This window comes from Dipodomys spectabilis, unplaced genomic scaffold, assembly GCF_019054845.1.
Source record: "Dipodomys spectabilis isolate Male_0828 unplaced genomic scaffold, ASM1905484v1 ptg000145l, whole genome shotgun sequence".
In the NCBI taxonomy this organism is placed as follows: Eukaryota; Metazoa; Chordata; class Mammalia; order Rodentia; family Heteromyidae; genus Dipodomys; species Dipodomys spectabilis.
This window is the reverse complement of record NW_024870822.1, coordinates 9815689-9834725: the sequence shown is the minus strand read 5'-3', so window position 1 is coordinate 9834725 and position 19037 is coordinate 9815689. Positions and strand designations below refer to the sequence as shown.

The following is a 19037-nucleotide window of genomic DNA, read 5'->3' as shown; positions in this document are numbered from 1 at the left end:
AAAACTTGGAGGGGATATTCTGATTAGCTGAGCCAGTAATCCTGTAAGCAGGAAAGTGAGGCCTGGAAACTTCCTTTTACAAAAAAAATCTGATAATCTACTTTAACTTTTTGATACTTGTTTACAAGCTGGAGTTGACCACTGACTTGTTTTTTTACTTCCATTAAAAAGTTACATCCTTAGAGGGAGGAGGGATAAACAAATGTAGGCATGGTACTCAGTAGACACTAAATGGAAAATGAACCATGTAACTTGTGGGCAGGAACAAGAGGGGGAAACTGGGGGAAAATTGAGGAAGGGTGATATCGTCCAAAAAGAAATGTACTTATTTCCTGACTTGTGAAGTACAACATCTTGATAACAATAAAATTATATTAAAAATATTCCTATCCCAAGACTCCACATAGAGCTCCCCTATGACCCAGCAATCCCACTTTTGGGCATTTACCCTAATGTTTACAAACAAGACCACACTAAAGCTATCAGCACAACTATGTTTATTGCAGCATTATTTACCATAGCTAAGATATGGAACCAACCCAGATGCCCCTCAGTAGATGAATGGATCAAGAAAATATGGTATATATACACAATGGAATTCTATGCCTCCATCAGAAAGAATGACATTGCCCCATTTGTTAGGAAATGGAAAAACTTGGAAAAAATTATATTAAGTGAAGTAAGCCAGGCCCAAAGAAACGTAGTTCCCATGGTTTCCCTTATTTGTAATATCTAGTATATGTATGAGTCAAGCGGAAAAGGTCAGATAATGTGATGTCAGGAAAATGAACCCTTAGATGTGTATTTTAATGTTTTTTTCTTTCATGCATGTGTTTCTAACACATTTATAAGATTATCTCTTTGTTGCTTTGTATGTCCCTCCCCCACAGTATAACCCTTGCTTTCACTATATTTGATGTCAGTATAACTTGTGGAGGAGATGGGGAAAAACCAGTTGTTTAAGGATACAGGTGGACCTGTTGCAACAATGAGAAGTACAAGTTGTCATGTCCAAAACGAACTTTACAAAGTTGGGGGGGGGGGGGGCTGGGGGGGGGAGGAAGGAGAAGGATTGGGATTAGTGGGGGAGGGGGGAGGCTGGGAAGGGATGTGAAGGGTAAACAAAGGAGGAGGCTGCAATGCTTGGTAAGAAATGTACACATTATCCTGCCCATGTAACTGTAACTCCTCTGTACAGTATGTTCACAAATAAAATTAAATTAAATTAAAAAAAACAAAACAAAAAAACAAACAAACAAAAAAAAATATTCCTATCCCAGTAGTAGGGACGATGACAGAGAAACAATGTCAAAACAATGTCTTTCTATTTGCCAGAGAAATATTAAGATAAAGTTTTATTACATAAGTCATTTTTATACGTCAAGAAACAGCAAATATTTTAGGGAAAAATTTTCATAGAAACAGGATGATATGGCTCTAGTATTAGGATATAAGTATTGATGTTTAGAGAAAGGCTTAGCCTTGAAAGAAATTGCCATTTTAAGCCACTTCATATGGCCTATATGAAGATCAGATTATTTGACTAACATTTTAAGAGCTGGGTTAGATGTTTTTTTTCATTCTTTTCTAATTAGAAAATAAAATGATTTTAATCATATAGTAGTTATATTTCTTAAAAATAGTTATATTTCTATCTTTTTACTTTTTTTTCTTTGCTTGGCACAGGTAGCTCACATGTGTAATCGTATCTACTCAGGAGGCTAAGAACTGAGAATCATGGTTTGAAGACATTACAGATAGGTAAGTACGTGAAAGTGTCATCTCCAGTTAGCTACCAAAAGCTGGAAATAGAGTTGTGGCTCAAGTATTAGAGTACACTAGTCTTGAGCCAGAAGAACTCAGGGACAGTGTCCAGGCCTGTTAAGTCCCAGGATATTCTTGAACCACTGTCAATAATAGATCTTGGCTAGTTTGTCATTTTTAAAAAAGTAAGTTTACAACTTAAACTAGTTTTTACATTTACACATTAATGACTGAACCTGATTAGAAGAGCAGAGCCTATTCTGAGAACTACAAGTAGGTTAGTAATAGCTGAAATGTAGAGTGTGGTGAGAGTGATATAAAACTTGAGAATTATTAGGTACCAGACCATGGTAGACCTGATAAATCATGAAAGAGAGTTTATACTGGAAAAATGACATAAAAGAGTGATATGTTAAGTAACTATGGAACATAGTTTTCTGATTCTGGAACATGCCAGAATCAGAAAAACCAAATGCAGTAATAAGCAGTCCAAAAACAGGGTAGGAGTCACAGCAGTGAGGAGTAGAGAAAGATGGCTAAAGCAATAGATAATGCAGAAGAAGAGATATAGAAAGCATACTAACTGCAAAAACCAGAATCACTCAGTTTTCCAGAGTTCTAGGATCTTGAATAAATCAAGTTCTTTCATGAACCTATGTAGGAAATAGTAACTAATAATTATTTCAACTGTGAAAACATCTGTAGAAAAAGAATTAAGCATAGGACTTGACTAGGAATGTAAAGTTTTAATTTTTTCTTTTTTTCAAATTATTTATAATAATAAGATGCAAAAGGACTTTGAATTCTTTAAAATTGGGAGCTTATAGCAAATACAGGATAGCACAGGCAAGACTAAAAATTATCTACAACTGACTTTTCTGTTTCTTTAAAAAAAACTAAAAAAGTTTTTAAGTACTACATCTGTAGTTATCCATGACTATAAATAAGAATGCTAATTCCTTATAGAACAAGTACAATAAAATTAACTCATTGTTTTGAAGAAATAATGTAAGTAATCTACACCTACATTTTAAACCTACAAGGACATATGCTAAGTTCTTAGAAATGTACTTAATGAATTGAACACTATACTTCAAACTGAGTAGAGTAGTAAATTTACATTCTACTAAAAAGTACAAAAGAAATTTTGAAAAAGTCTGCCCATCGAAAGAGCTAAATAATCTATCAGAGTAGTAGAACTATAAGTTATAGCACGCACACACACACACACACACACACACATATACAAAAACTAATGAAATTTCTAATTTTTAACTAAAGTCAAAGTTTAACCAAAGTACTTACAATTTTGTGTACACTAAAAAGTGAATAAACTAGTAAATACCAACATCATTTAACATGTGCTTCTTAAGAGAGTAAGGTATTGGATCATGAAGTGAAAGTGAGTAACATATATTTGTCCATGTTATTAACTGGTTCCTTTGAAAACTTTAAGAGGTAGTGAAAACTGTTGCACTCTAAGTTGAATCTTTAGTTTTAGGTGACTTATAGCTAACATGAAATTTCAAAAGCTACTTTTTCCTGTGCCTAGACAATGCCTTTAGAGTTCAACGATGAATCACTGTCTTTTGTAATTTTTTTGGCTGGTATTTTTAAATCATTATACCATCTTAGGATAGGTACAACACTTTGGATACAATAATTTCTTTATGAAGAATATATACATCACATTTTTAAATCAATAAAAGGGCTTCAGGAAACAAGTGACTTCAAACAAGTTTGGAGATTCCTAGGATGACTGAGTCTCAATAAATACCCACAGTAAAAGTTCTTCTCTGCATTTGTCTTTGTCTTTCTTCTTAGAAGTCAGGGTATCTTTTACTTACTATTCTGAATGGTCATCATTGACTGCGCCTACTAGTCTTTTCTCTGCACTCATGTTCAAGGTTTACGGCTAAAAAGATTTGCTTTTGCTTATTTTTTTTTTTTTTACATACTAGTGTTCATAAAATATTTATATCCATTGCCAGCCAGTCAGTGAATCTATTCCCCCTTTTTTTTCTTTTTTTTTTTTTTTGTCGATCGTAGGGGCTGAACTTCGTGGGGGCTGAACTCTGGGCCTGTACATTGTCCCTCAGTTCTTCAGCTCAAGGCTAGTGCTCTACCACTTGAGCCACAGCACCACTTCCGGCTTTTTCTGCTTATGTGCTGCTGAGGAATCGAACCCAGGACCTCATGCATTCAAGGCAAGCACTCTACCATTGAGCTACCTTCCCAGCTTCAAAATTAGTACTTTTTGAATATTAAAAGCCCATAGCATTTATTACTGAGTATTCAAGTCCATCTTTATTTTCAGTCAGATGTTCTTTTACAGATTTTAAAATTCCAGAAGATCTAATATCCGTTTGTTGGCAAAAGCATATGATTTTAGCTATATTATGTGCTTAGTACCTATCATTTTCTTCTTTCTTATTCAAGGACTAACGTTTTCTTTAGGGGAATGTTTCAAGCAACAAAGGAAATAAGTAAAGTCATACTTCCAGACTCATTTTTATCTTGGGGCAGCCATGTGATACATTCTAGCTAATAGTCTGTTAGGCATTTCTAGAAAAGTCACTGTTTACCGATCTAGACACAGAACCGCCCCCCCTGCCTCCATTTCCCTCTTCTTCTGATATAGGTACAAATTTGATACTGGAGCTAAAATATAAGTATTATATTATAATCACGAATTGATAAGATTGATGCTAATATATTAGAACTACATACTTCCAAGACACTGTTAAGGGAGTAAAGTATAGCCCAAACTGGCTAAGCTATTGAAATCATATTACTTATAAGTTTGTTATAGAACAGACATTAATGAAAACTACCATCATTATACTTTATGCATAAATATATTTTGATATTCTAACATGGAATAACGTCACACCTAGACACGCACACATACATACCTTTCTCTATACTTTTTTCAAATCACTTTACTTAGCTATAATAAAATTAGTAGTCATACCATTTAAAACCATTTTTTTCAAAAATACCAAGGTTTAAAACAAACTTAAGTTACCCACATGAATCCTTGTTTGAAATTGAGAATTACTTTAAGATCCACCTAATAAAAGGAGGAATTGTTTAAGAATAACACTCAGCAATAACTTTTCCCTTTTGAAAGTACAAATCTAGTAGCTAATTAGCAAGCAGAAGGTATATTCAGTTATAAACAGTATAAAATAAACTCATTATATCTCAGAGAACTAGGGCAATAGTTTTCTTATGAAAGATACTGAATAACAAAAATAGAGCCTGATTTTCATAAATTAAATCTGAATATACAAATACATACATACCTTTGGAATACAACCATTTTGACCCAAGAGTACCATTTCATTTTCCACTTGTTGGAGCCAATTAGTATTTTCATCAAATTGCTTCAGTTCTTCATCCCTCTTTTTCTCTAGGTAGCTGCGACGTGTTTTTAACATTGCAAGTCTATGATCTCGTTTGCAAGTAGCCTGAAACACAATACAACATACCTAATTGTATGACATTTGGTGTACATGGTATTAGCAAAATACTATTTTTTGATGTTAGCAAAGCTGATTAACTTAAGCTATATTTTTATATTTAAAATTATTTCCTCCTTAAAGCAGTATAATACTTGTAGGAAAATAGGAAACTGAGTTGAGTCACTTGTATAACATTACATTAGGAGTTTTGGCTGTAAGAAATACAGTGAACAACTTTAAAATGTGTAACTTTTCCCCCCCTCGTGTGTGTGTGTGTGTGTGTGTGTGTGTGTGTGTGCGCGCGGGCACGCATATGCGCACTAACAAAATACATCCTCTTTTACACTGAATCTGTAAAGTTCATATAAGGTCAGATAAATTCCATGACTTCCTTAATCAAAATCAAAGCAGATTCATATCCCCTCTTACCACTTCTCCAGTTTGAAGGATGTGAACAAATAAAGTGTTATAGTGTTCTGATTTTGCCTGTAAGGCCTTAAATTGGCTGATTCAATAGACAGAAATGAGAGTTGATAATCAGTCTGCTTTTCAAAAAGCTGATTTTGCCTATAGATGGGTTCAAGTCCATTAATGGCTCCATTGCTATATTTGGTGTTTTACATTTGCAAAAATTAGATTGAAATCGATCATTTGGTCTTCACACTATCATAGGAACTGTGGGTCAGAACAGCTTGACCTCTGTGGGAAATTTTCCAAGAGATACTGAACTCAATAATTATCAGATATGATGACTATACCTGAAAAAATACAGCTTTAAGATTTGAACAGGCACTTACAGCTAGATTTGAAAGTGGAGAGTGAAGAATAATATAAAGAAGAGGAGCTAGATTTGAATTCATTAAGGGCTTTACCCTTTTGGGCTAATAAATTCCCCTAATGTATTAACTTTTATAAATGTTGCATAATTAAAAATGGCAGGCATAAAACAAAAACAAATATGACTGTCTTTAACTGAATGGAGGCTCATAAAGGATTCTGAGTCTAGTAAATGTAGCTGTCATTAACTCACAGCCAACTCCTAGGTATTCATACATTTTATTTAACCTTTCCTCCAAGAGAAATGTAAAGGTTAAGTAAAAAAAGAGCTCCACTTTATGCTAGTGGATAAAAAAACAGGTTGATATTCATTGCCATTCTCAATAAGGTTCTTGACATTATCTGATTAATTATATCCCAATAATTGATTATGGGGTAAGATATTAAAACAAATGAAACAAACTGTAAACTTCTAGGGCAAAAGGTTACAAGATGTTATTAGGTAGAACAACTAAAAAAGATGTCTGCAGTCATTATCTAGAGAGCCTTAAGACTCTTTCTTATGGTTTATTCAGTCAATACAATTTTGATAACAATGTATTCTTATTCATCAATTACTGTAGTTTTACAAACCAAAAGATACTATTACTCTTTTTACTACCCATTTTTTTGCTTTAAAAGCCATGATTAACTATTTTCATATAGATGTTAACATATGAGCTATTTTGAAGTAAATCATTTTTTTTCAATTATTTTGAGTTTTTTGGGTAAATTTCATTTTGACTTTCTAATAGAAATATTGGTAGAAGGAATTTATATAAACCAAAAGTCTTCAAACTCTAAGTTAGAATGAAGTAGAAAAGTATCCTGAAACCTGAAGTTTAAAAGCCTTGCTGTAGCAGGGCTTTTTTGAGTGGGATATAGGAGTTTTAGAATTTCTTCTGCCATTCAGAAGTTGTGAAAACTTGGCAAGTCAATCTCAGCGGGTATTCCATTATCTAATAGGAAAATGAGTTAAATTAAACCATTGCTGCTTCATCATTTACAAATGTAAACACCCCTCTAGAAACCAGAGTAAAGTCACCTGTGTATCTGAATGTGGCAGTATTTAATGCCAGAAAGATCCTAGCTAAAAGCTCAAAAGTAAGTTAGTTGACGTTTTACTTTTAATGCTCAACAAATATATTATCCAGGAAGATTCTTTGTAGGAATGTTTAATTACTTCCAATGAATCAATGTTCCAAGATGGGAAGTGTCTGGAAAAACATTTTTAAATATATAAATTTTATACTGGTATTAAAATAAGTTTTTCCCACTGAGTTTGAAAAGAGCTGTTTGTATTTTCAGTAATAAAATGTCCAGAATACCACCACAAAAGTCTTGAGAAAGAATATAGTTTTGAAATTTTAGGTGTTATTACTTTGTACAAAAGAACTGGTAATATGGCAAACTCATATTTACATTATAAAATAATTTTACAGGTTATCTTTACATGGCTATAAAACTACCTAGGAGTTTTATTTCAATATACATTTCAGTATCCATACTCCAAACCTATTTATAGCTGAATCAATGTTATGAGATTCAGTAGTTCTGATAATAAATCTCTTTTGGAGGGCATCCAAAACATAAAATTCTTTGCCTTAGAAAGCAGTTTATTAATACATTTCTGTCCACAAACAAATTATAACTAAAGCCTGAGATGTTTCTCAATGGTTTAATTATAACCAATAACTGTTTTGTTTTTCTTTTTTTGTCACCATAAAGCATAGATGACCTGAACTTCCAAACTTCCTGTTCTAGGTGTTAGACTGTAGGTATCAGCTAACATGCCTGTTTTAAGATTTTTATCTCCCTAATTTCATAGGGACAGTTCATATGAACACAATTCAAGGCCAACCCAAGCAAAAAAGTCAGCAAGATCTCATCCCAGCAAGTAAGCTGGATGTGGTAATATGTGCTTGTGGTCTCAAGTATGATTGTAGTCTAACACCAGTCCTGGACAAAAATGAGAGAACCCATATAAAAAATAATTAAGGACATCATCAAGAGGTAGAGCATCAAGAATGGTTAAGAAATGGTAACATATAGACTGAAATAATCAAAAGCTAGACATCGTAAAAGTCAACTGGCTTATAAAAGATTAATATGCAGAAGAATAAAGAGACACAATTCAAAATTCATTTAAGAAAGTAAATCAAAGTAAAAAAATGACCTAAGTTAGTATGGGATTAACATACCAAGCTTACTAACTGCAATAAAAGCCTAATAAATAGTACTCAATTCTAAGTTCTGGTAATATTCAGACTACTTACAACTACTTACTACTTACTTTTAGTTAAAAATTAGATTCTAAATTCCTGGCAACCAATGTTTCCATAATATGTGACACTCTTCCCATTTACTGTCAATAATTTTTATAAAATGTCTTCTTTTTGTCATGTGTCAGCTTGAATATATTTATATAAAATGTCTTCTATTTTTCATGTGCCAAATCAAATCCATTTACAGTGGTTAGTGTAGGCTAATTTCTAGTTCAGAAAGATGAGGGCAATTTACTAGTGAAATAAGCTATAATAAAAAACTTTTTTTTGTAGAAGTATTGAATGCATTAGGCATTTTTATAATATACCACAAATATACCACAAATATACTCTGTACTGGTCAAATCTATATTTTATCTATAAAAACTATTTTTGTTTTTTTTCCAATTGATAATCTCATGCAAGGATCAGCACAAATATGTTCTTTCCACCAGAAAGACTTTTAAAATAATCACAATGAGAAGCTAATAGTTAAGAGCATTTACAGTACCTATAGAATAGTAGTAATTAAGAAAGCAAACTGAAGTGAGCCAACTAGCGTTTTATAGTGGTTTAATCATATTAATTAGGTAGGAAACTAGAAGACTTTATGGGGCTTTGGGTAACAATAGCACAGTACTTGCCTAGCACACATGAAACCTGGATTCAATTTTCAGCACACACACACACACACACACACACACACACACACACACACACACACACACACACACACACGAAAGTAAAAAATAAAAAGAAACAGTTAAAAGCATGCGTATATATACCTTACCATTAAAACTGAGGAAATAATTGTGATCTTATAGGTCTAGGTATGTATTTGTTTTGTACTGCTAGAAGCTCATTCCTTTTGAATATACATCTTTCTACTACTAGAAAATCTGCACCATAAATTTTTTGCATTGTCTTCTGTATGTCAAATGAAGTTTTGGGAAATCTGTCATATTTGCTGTCTGCCAAGTTGGTTTTTTATTTTGTTGTTTTTTTCCTTTCTTTTGGTGCTGTGTCAGGGCTTATAACTAAGGGCTTTGAGTTAACATGGCTTTCTTGCTCATATCTAGTACTCTAACACTTGATTCACACCTTCAGTATAGTATTTTATTGGTTAATTGGAGATTGAATCTTGCAGACCTTTCTGTTCAGGCTAGCTCGAAACCTCAGTTCTCTAGGTTTCAGCCTCCTTCATAGCTAGGATTATAGCATGAGCCACTTGGTACCCAGCTTTTGCTGATTCTTAACTGTGGCAAACTGTTCTACTATGTGTTTTATATTTTGGACTTAGTGGCTAGCATTGATGATTTCTTTCCTGGCTGATTTTGCATTGACTCTGCAGAGGTACTACTGTTCTAATATTTTGTTTATTAATTTTCAACTTTAGGGGTTTCCTAAATAAAATACATGCTAAAGTTCATACCTTAAATCAGTCAGGGGGGTTGGGCTAACAAGGAAGATGAAAGATAAAATATGGTCGAAGTAGATAATACGGATTAAAATAAAACAGTGAAACTTGTAGAAAATGTTTGGGAAAGTGAGTAGTGAGAGTATACAGAGTGAGACTGTCTGGAATATACTCCCCTCTTTTGATAATCAAAAATTAAAACTGTTCTTTTCTGAAAAAAAAAATTCCCATTGGTTTATATTGTAAATCACTGGTTCTTATGGGCTGTTTCCATGTCATACTTCCGGTAACAAACTCTCCTTGAGACTTTGTTAACTTGTGAGGAGTTCATACATATTGCAGAAAAGCAAGAATTGGAACTGAGATTTTGCTGCTCTTCGTTTTCTTGTTAAAATGAAACTTAAATTTCTTTTTTTTTTTTGTAAATTTAGTATTTTTGTCAAGGTGATGTACAGAGGGTTACGGTTGCATACGTAAGGCAGTGAGTACATTTCTTGTTGAATTATTTTTCTCCCACTTTCCCTCCTCTTCCCCCAACATTTCCAGCATATTGTCAGTATTGCTGTTGCTGGTGCACCCTTTGTCCTTTGTCTCACTCTGTCTCACCATTTTGTTGCTCCCCTTCCCTTTCCCAAATCAGACAAACTTACATACAAGGCACAGAGTACCAAAATCAAATATAGTGACAACAAGGGATAAGCCAAAAGTGCGGGGGAGGAGAGGCGGAGCAGAAAGAAAGAGAAAGAAGGGGCTGGGAAGGTAGCTCAGTGGTAGAGCGCTTGCCTTGCATGCTCGAGGCCCTGGGTTCGATTCCTCAGCACCACATAAGCAAAAAGAAAAAAGCCGGAAGTGGCACTGTGGCTCAAGTGGTAGAGCGCTAGCCTTGAACTGAAGAGCTGAGGGACAGCGCCCAGGCCCAGAGTTCAGGCCCCACGACCGGACCCCAAAAAAAAAAAAAAAAAAAAAAGAGAAAGAAATAGCTTCACACAGTACATTAAAAACAACAAGGACAAACCCCTTGTTTCCATATCTTGTTCATTTTGATTAGCATCATTTTAAATGGTCATATATACATAGCTATTTTGCTATTGTGAGCCTCTGCTAGGACTATCCTAGACATAGACTAATTATTACAAATGAGGGAAACCATGGAGACTATGTTTCATTTGGTCTGGTTTACTTCTCTTAATATGATTGTTTCCAAGTCTTTCCATTTACGTATGAATGTGGTGATGTCATTCTTTCTGATGGAAGTATAGAATTTCATTGTATATACATATAATATTTTCTTAATCCATTCATCTACTGAGGGGCATCTGGGTTGGTTCCATATCATAGCTATGGTAAATAATGCTGCAATGAACATGATTATGATGGTAGTTTTAGTATGGCCTGTGTGTGTGTGGTTATTTGGGTAAATGCCCAGGAGTGGGGTTGCTGTGGACCACACGTTATCTGCTCACCACTCCCCAGCAATGTTGATCTAATAGGTTTGAATGGGGCAGGAGGGTGTGCCTGTATAACAACTCCTAGATGATGGTACAGCTTGTCATTTCAGCATTTGAGGAACATACTAATACTCTCATGTATGTCAACAGAACTAGTCAATATCAATAATATAAGCATATGATAAGCATCAATATTTGTTAAAAGTACAATGTAAACATGTAAATGTTAAATGTTAATCAAACATGCAGGAAATATACAAATATAGTACAATTCATATAGAATTTTCCTGGTTCTTTGTGTATGTTCGTGGGGGAGGGGAGGGGAAATCAGGACTCAAATTTGGTACCTGATGCTTTTGTTTATTGGCTAAAGCTGTCATAACAGAACTACTCCACCAATCCCTAATATTCCTGGCTCTTTTTCTCTTTTTTTACTTTTTTTATGGTAAAGGTGATGTAGGGGTTGTTGTTACATAAGTCAGGTAATGAGCATGTTTCATTTTGAACATGCCATCTCCTCTCTCAACAGTTTCCCTCCTCACCCCCCCCACTCCTTCACCCTACCCCCCGCCACAAAAAAAAATAGTAAAACCAAAAGGCTTTCCAAATGGGCAGAACAAATCACAGAAAAACAAGAGAAAATGGCAAGTTAAAGAAGCTTAATTCCCACAGAAAATAAGCAGGCAATAGAAGAGTCAATCAAGGAGTACAGCTAAAGAGGCAAAACCAAAGATTAAACATTCTAGATTTCTGTTTGTGGACTCCATGAATTCTTCTAATCTTAGGTTAGTCTCATCATGCTCACTAATTGCTTTGTATAGACTTTCTATCTTTTCATTAATCCTATTTATCTGCAGTGTTTTTAAAGCATTTTAAGAACTATTTTCTAGGTCACTCCTTAAATTGCTTTCTATATACTTTAGTATTTAGGAGAACAATTGGTATAGTTCTTTTAGCATTTCTAAATGTTTGTTCATAATTACTGCATTTCCATGTCTTCCAAATCAGAAGTTTTTGTGATTTCACATTCTATACAATTTCATTCGGAAGTAATTTAAATACCTTTTCTACTTTGTCTTCAGAACACATCATTTCTATCTGCTTATGGCACTGTTGTTGATAGAATGACTTAAGTTCATTTTCTTTGAGCAACATTTCCAATTTTAGATATTCTTGTCGAATTTCTTCTCGATTCTGGAACAAGCAGTTCAGAATTTCTTGATATCTAAAAAAAATTATAAAATTTCATTAGTTGTGAGATAAATGATACAAAGTTTCCCTAAATGCGGCTGGGAAGGTGGCTCAATGGTAGAGTGCTTGCCTTGCATGCATGAGGCCCTGGGTTTGATTCCTCAGCACCACATAAGCAAAAAGAAAAAAGCCAGAAGTGGTACTGTGGCTCAAGTGGTAGAGCGCTAGCCTTGAGCTGAAGAGCTGAGGGACAGTGTCCGGGCCCAGAGTTTAGACCCCACGATTGGGCCCAAATACACAAAGTTTCCCTAAATTACTAAATACATACCACTTAGAATTATATTGTGTGATAAATAGCAAGTAGGTTAGAATGACTTTTCCCAATTACAAAAATGTTTAGAAAAAAATATTAACTTTGTTTCTTCTACTATAGGTTTTTCTCAAAACCTGCCAAAGAAAAAATCTGTTATTGATACATACATCTATCAGATGATGTTTGGTATTAGTAGTATACTAAATTTTGCTTATATCTATATTTAAGTCAGACTGTTTACCCAAAGTAAAATATTTGGTATTTGTAGAAAAGGATGATAATCTAGAACTGTATTATGGCTATTCTCAATGTACCTGTGACCAAAAATTTTATGTTGTTTTGGTGGTGGCCTAATATGAAGCAGTAGGAGGCACAGTCCCAGAGTGTTTTCATTGCTCCCTAGGTATTATGAGAGGACCAGAGTTTAGCTTCAAAATTTATTATTGTGAAAACACATCATAAATGTTAGGTAACCCCTACAGCTTGGCTAAGAATCAACTGACACTTTCAGGACCCAAAGCATGAAATATAGAAAAGCCACTATTATTTGCTTCTTTAAAAGTGTAATATAGACCTAAAGAATCAAAGTAGGAGAATTTGATTGAGATATCCACATGCCTGACCACTTGAGGCTGATTAACTCCTACGGAAATTCCTGAAGGAATCCACAATCCTGCACCTTCCAGGGTCAACAGAAATACATACTAGAACATACTAGAACTATTAGTGCTTTCAAGTCAGAGATCAGAATTGAAATACAGTATCAGTATAAAACAGTGACATACAGGCAAAAATATCTAAGAAAAATTAAATGTAAAGCCTTTAATATACAATCAAGCTTGCACATTTAAAAATAAATGTTCTTTGGTCAGAATTTTAGATATATTTGCAAAGATCTGTGGTAAAAATACTGCCAATTTACGTCAGTAGTTCTTAATGAAATTCTACTGGGAATGACTATAAGCCACAATACATTGACTTTACTGCTGTTTTGTCAAACTGATGAATATTTCATAGGAAATATGTATGGACATTGTGATACTGTATTGTATTACACTAATGCTAATGCCAGTAAATGAACTGTCAAGTTATCTTTAGGTTATGGCCAAAGAAAATTTCTCAGTTTTTCTGTAACTTATTAATCAAGGACAAAGTTAAATATTTGGTAACCTCGTGGGCCAGACATTTTACATGACAGTGTTTACTGATTTAAATGGAAAGAAAGAAATTATTATCAAATGTTTCTAGAATCTGTCTTTGGAAAAAAAAAAACATCCCTAAGGGATTGACAATAACTATTTTCTAGTCATTTTCAACATTCAAATTCAATTGTCACCAGCTAGAAATAAGTAAACAAAATTTTGCACATAATAAATTTAACTTTACATACTTTTCTTGGCAGTTACTAGTGAAGTTTAATGTCTACAGTTTATAAAAAAATTATTTTTTCTTTGTATAATTTCTATCAAACACTACTTTTTCAAGTAACTAAGCATATATCCTGCGTATTTTTCCCATTATTTGTTTAAACATCATTATAACGTTATTTAAATTTCATGATAAGACTTCAAAAATCAGGGCATTATAAAGGCCCAAGTAATCATGCAATTGATATAATAAAAAGATATTTCATGTGGGAGACAGTCACTTTTGAGGGAACTGATAAGGGTTATGGGATATATAATTTTATAATTACCTTGTTTATGAGTTATTTAATATGAATCTGGAGCTAAAATCAATTTCAATTATTAATTAAAAGTCAGTTTGAAGTATGAAAAATAGCCAAAGAAATGTTCATTTCATATCCCACACTACCACCCTTCTAAATAGTTTGATCAGAAAGGGAAGCTCAAAGGCATCAACTCCAAAAACAAGTTTACTAACTATCTGGTTTTCAAACAGCAGAGGCGACTTGATTAAATGGGGCTGAGAGTATATGAACACAATCGCACTAACTTTGAGGAGTGATTTCTTTCAATATATTTGTATGGTTTGAGGACTTCCTGCATATTTTATTTATTTAATTTAAATTTTTGCCAGTCCTGGGGCTTGAACTCAGCTTGGGTGCTGTCCCTAAGCTTCATTTGCTCAAGGCTAGCAATCTACCACCTGAGTCACAGCACTACTTACGGCTTTTTCTGTGTATGTGGTACTGAGGAATTGACCCCAGAGCTTCATGCATGCAAGCACTCTACCACTGAGCCACCTTCCCAGCCCACTTGCTGCATATTTGAATTACAAAATGAAATTAAAAAACTAATACACCACACCAGAGTTAAAAGCTTTTACTGATGAAACTAAGAGAATAAAAAAAAACCCACTTGTTATTTTTTTAAGATACTAAGATTGGTAGGAAATAATAAAAAACATCTGATGCCTAATAAAGTATAGTTAACAACTGAAAGTTTAAATAGGTTGTTTGAGATTAACAGAAAATTTTGAGTATAAACAGAGTTCCTTCACTTTAAGAAATTGTAAGTCAAATTGATGCTGTCTGAAAAATAGATGACTGTCACTGATATTGTCTGATGGTGTCTATGAAAATGACAGGGATGGAAATCAAATATTACAATTTGAAAAATGTGATAGTTCTTATTCCTATTTGTAATTGAGGATAAGATCGCTCTTTTAACAGTACTTGAAAATATTCTGGTATTCTGGTAGTGACTAGATTAAATCAGTAAGCATCAAAAAAAATCATCAAAACCTACCAAGCTATATATAAAATAAAACAGAGATGGGTCTGGGCAAGGCTCAAGCAATGCAAAGCATGTCAAGCAAGCACAAGGCACTGAGTTTGAACATCAGTAACACCATGGGGTTAAAAAAAAAAGTTTAGGAAGCAAAATAAGGCTGTTAACCACATAGTACTCAAGAAGAATTGTCCCCACAACAATTATGACAGCTTCAGTTTTGTAAACTGACCCACTGGAACACTGAATCTAGAAATGTTAATCATGAAATGTGAACTATTCTAGACACCATTTCCACTATGTCCCTATCAATTGGTATCACTATGAGATATTTACTCAAGTAGTTAATTTAGTTAAAATTTATTAAGTAGGTAACAAAATCAATATGGAAAAATAAAAAGATTTACATGTAAAAAAATCACTAAAAATTAACTGGCTTTACTTTATCTCATGGCTAAATATTAGTTAGCAATATAATCTATAAAACAAAATACCTGATTTCCAAAATATACAATAGAGTAATGACTTCCTGAATTCAGCTGAGTATGTGTATGTTTGTGTGGGCCATCTTAACATATGTTAGATGTGTAACAAATGATGGTTAATATAAAATATCTAAATTTTAAAATAATAAATTCTTCAAAATAAAATCTTACTGTTTTTACCTTTCAATTTCTTTTTCTTGCATGCTTGGGATCATTAATGTTGACTTGTCATTTTTATCTGCGAAGACTTTTTGTTCTTCATAGGATTTTAGTTTTTCTTTTAACATTAAAATCTAGAGAGAAATACTAATTAAAAAACAAATCAAGATATTTGTTCACATGGTACCTAACCACAGCAAAAGTGCAGCTGTGAAAAATAACCAAATAAGCCAGATTTCATTTGTAGTAGAAATACACTACATTTTTGGCCAATTAGTACAAAGAGTCCTGTAAGTGAAGAACTGAGGAAGTTTAACCTAACAATGCAAGTATCAGACATACCTCTGCTTTCTGCTCATTACAGATCTTTACATATTGAGATATATGACTGTTGAGATTAAGAACATTGCTCTTCAACTGTTAAAAAAGGAAAAGAGATTGCATCTCATTAATCATTTCATTAATTTTTAGTCAATTATGATCATGTGGCAATTATAATTAGTTATACTCCTACTTAAAGTCTGTAACAAGAGAAGATGGTGTGCATATTGATAATTTGAGATTTTATATATATAGATCTATATATTTTATATATAGATCTATATACATATAGATCTATATATATTTGCCAATATTGAGGCTTCAATTAAGAGCTTTGTGCTCTTGTTCAATATTTTCGCTCATGGCCAGAGCTCTACCACTTAAGTCATGCCTCCAGTTCCAGTTTTTTTGCTGTTTAATTGAAGAGTCTCACATATCTATCTGCCTTGCATGCTTTGAATTGTGATCCTCAGATTTCAGTCTTCTGAGTAGTAAGAATTATTGGCATGAGCCACTGGCTTGAGATTATATAACTATAACCAGAGGTGGTACTGAAACTTGAACTTAGGTCTTTGTACTTTAGAGGCAGGAACTCTATTACTTGAGTTATGCCTCTAGCTTTTTTTTTCCTTTAGTTGTTTTTTGAATAGGGCCTTAAATTTACTGTGGACAGGGAATTTTCTATTCATACTTCCTAGGTAGCCAGTTAATAGGTGTGCACCATCACATCCTGTTTGTTCAAATGAGTTCCTGAGTTTTTGCCTGGGTTGGCTTTGAATGCAATCCTCCTAATCTTAGCTTCTGGAGTACTGGGGATTACAGGCATGAGACACTGTGCCTAGCTTTAACTTTTTTTTTTTTTTTTTACTAAGTTTTAAAATATACTTTATACTTAATTGAGGTAAATTTGATAGTTAGCTGGTGCTCACTAAATTACATCATCATCTATAGTCTGTTAAAGCTGTGATTATTCCAGGGTACCATTCAAATTGTATGTGCCATGATGTGAAAAAGCTTGGGGAAAGATGCATTAAACCACCCACAATGTACTCACTATCTTGTCCATGTAATTGTAACCCCTCTGTATGGTATTTTCACAATAAAAAAATGAAAAAATAAATAAACCACCCACAAAACTGAATATTATTCATTATAAGTAGAATCAAGATGTGTAAAGGCAAAGTCAATGTACAATTAACCAGTAAATAAAGGCAGTTTTAGCCCTCCGTTGCCTAACTACTTAATACAACCTTCCTTAATACTTCTACAACAAAGGGCAAAGTAAGTATACTTACAGAAGATTTAATATCCTTTGCTCGGTTAGCATACTTAAGAGTGTTATATGTGTCATCATAGAATAAAGAAGAAGGACTAACAGCAGCTATCATTATAGTTTGGCAGTTTCCTCCAAGAGAATCCTTTAACAAGCGAGTAAGTTTACTATTTCTATAAGGAACATGCTGATTCTTCCTCTGAAAGAACAACAACAACAACAACAAAAATTGCACAGTATTTTCCACATTTAAATGTATGTTTGATACTACTCATTATATTAATTAAAGCCTTGCCTGGTTTTATATTTGTAACTGATTATTAAAATGTTAATTAATCTTAAAGGGCTATTCAGTTAACACATAAAACAAAAAATCATTTAAAAATTCTATCTCCATCTAAATATAACTCTATAACAAAAACAAAGTATCAGTATCAGTTTATTAGTTGTTATACCATGTATCACATGTATTAAGATGACCAATAAAAGTGGGTATAGTGGCACGTGACTGTAATGCCAGCTAGTTCCAAAGGCTCGTTCAGGAGGATTACCAGTTAAGAGCACAGCCTGAACAATATAGCAGGACACAATTACAACAACAACAACAAAGTGACAATAAGAGAAACCAGATATTAGCAATATATAACAAAAACTTCTCTGGGGGCTGGGAAGGGGCTCCGCGGTAGAGCACTTGCCTTGCATGCATGAGGCCCCGGGTTCAATTCCTCAGCACCACAGAAGCAAAAGGAAAAAAGCCAGAAGTGGCGCTGTGGCTCAAGTGGTAGAGCGCTAGCCTTGAGCTGAAGAGTTGAGGGACAGCGCCCAGGCCCAGCAAAAAAAAAAAAAAAAGCCAGCAAAACACAAGGCTAGAGGCCCACTCAAGTGGTAGAACTTCAGCTTAATAAGTACAAAGCCATGAGTTCAAACCAAACAGTAGTGAAAAAAATGAAATAAAAAATTGACACTATCAAATTCTGAGTTATATTAGATCGTTATAAAAATTGTATTACATATTATCTCTAGAAAACACTGTCTTTCAGTCTTTAACAAATGAAGTACATACCTTTGTATCTGCTAAGGCATTGATGACATTCCCAAGAGCTAAAAGTGACCTATTGATATTTGTGCCTTCCACAAATCGAATTCCTTTAGCACTAGTAGCACTGGCACGCTCAGACCCTGCCAGGTCAATGAGTGACATCTTAGCCACACGAATATTTTGATTGATGCTCGCCGTTTTGTCTTGTTGTCGCAAATAAATCTTCAATTATAAAATAGAGAAATCGAGGAAGAGATTTAAATAAACAGGGAAATACACTTTATTTTCAAGAGAACTTGAAACCACAATTACTGTCATTTTTACACAACGACCTGAACAACTTATCATTTAACTAGTATTTTAGAGTATTGAGTAACAGAAATAATT

General features: G+C 33.7%; 1 protein-coding gene across 2 annotated transcripts in view; it reads right to left on the bottom strand.

Annotated features, from left to right (window-relative positions):
* Positions 1–19037, bottom strand: part of Kif18a (kinesin family member 18A) — a 58383-nt gene that overhangs the window by 26601 nt on the left and 12745 nt on the right. For both annotated transcript variants that reach the window (XM_042691430.1, XM_042691431.1), the window contains exons 6-11: positions 18675–18872; positions 17634–17810; positions 16360–16434; positions 16039–16151; positions 12239–12401; positions 5073–5237 (exon numbers count right to left, since the gene is read on the bottom strand). In XM_042691430.1, the coding sequence (XP_042547364.1) occupies positions 5073–5237; positions 12239–12401; positions 16039–16151; positions 16360–16434; positions 17634–17810; positions 18675–18872 (891 nt within the window). The remainder of the gene's footprint in view (positions 1–5072; positions 5238–12238; positions 12402–16038; positions 16152–16359; positions 16435–17633; positions 17811–18674; positions 18873–19037) is intronic.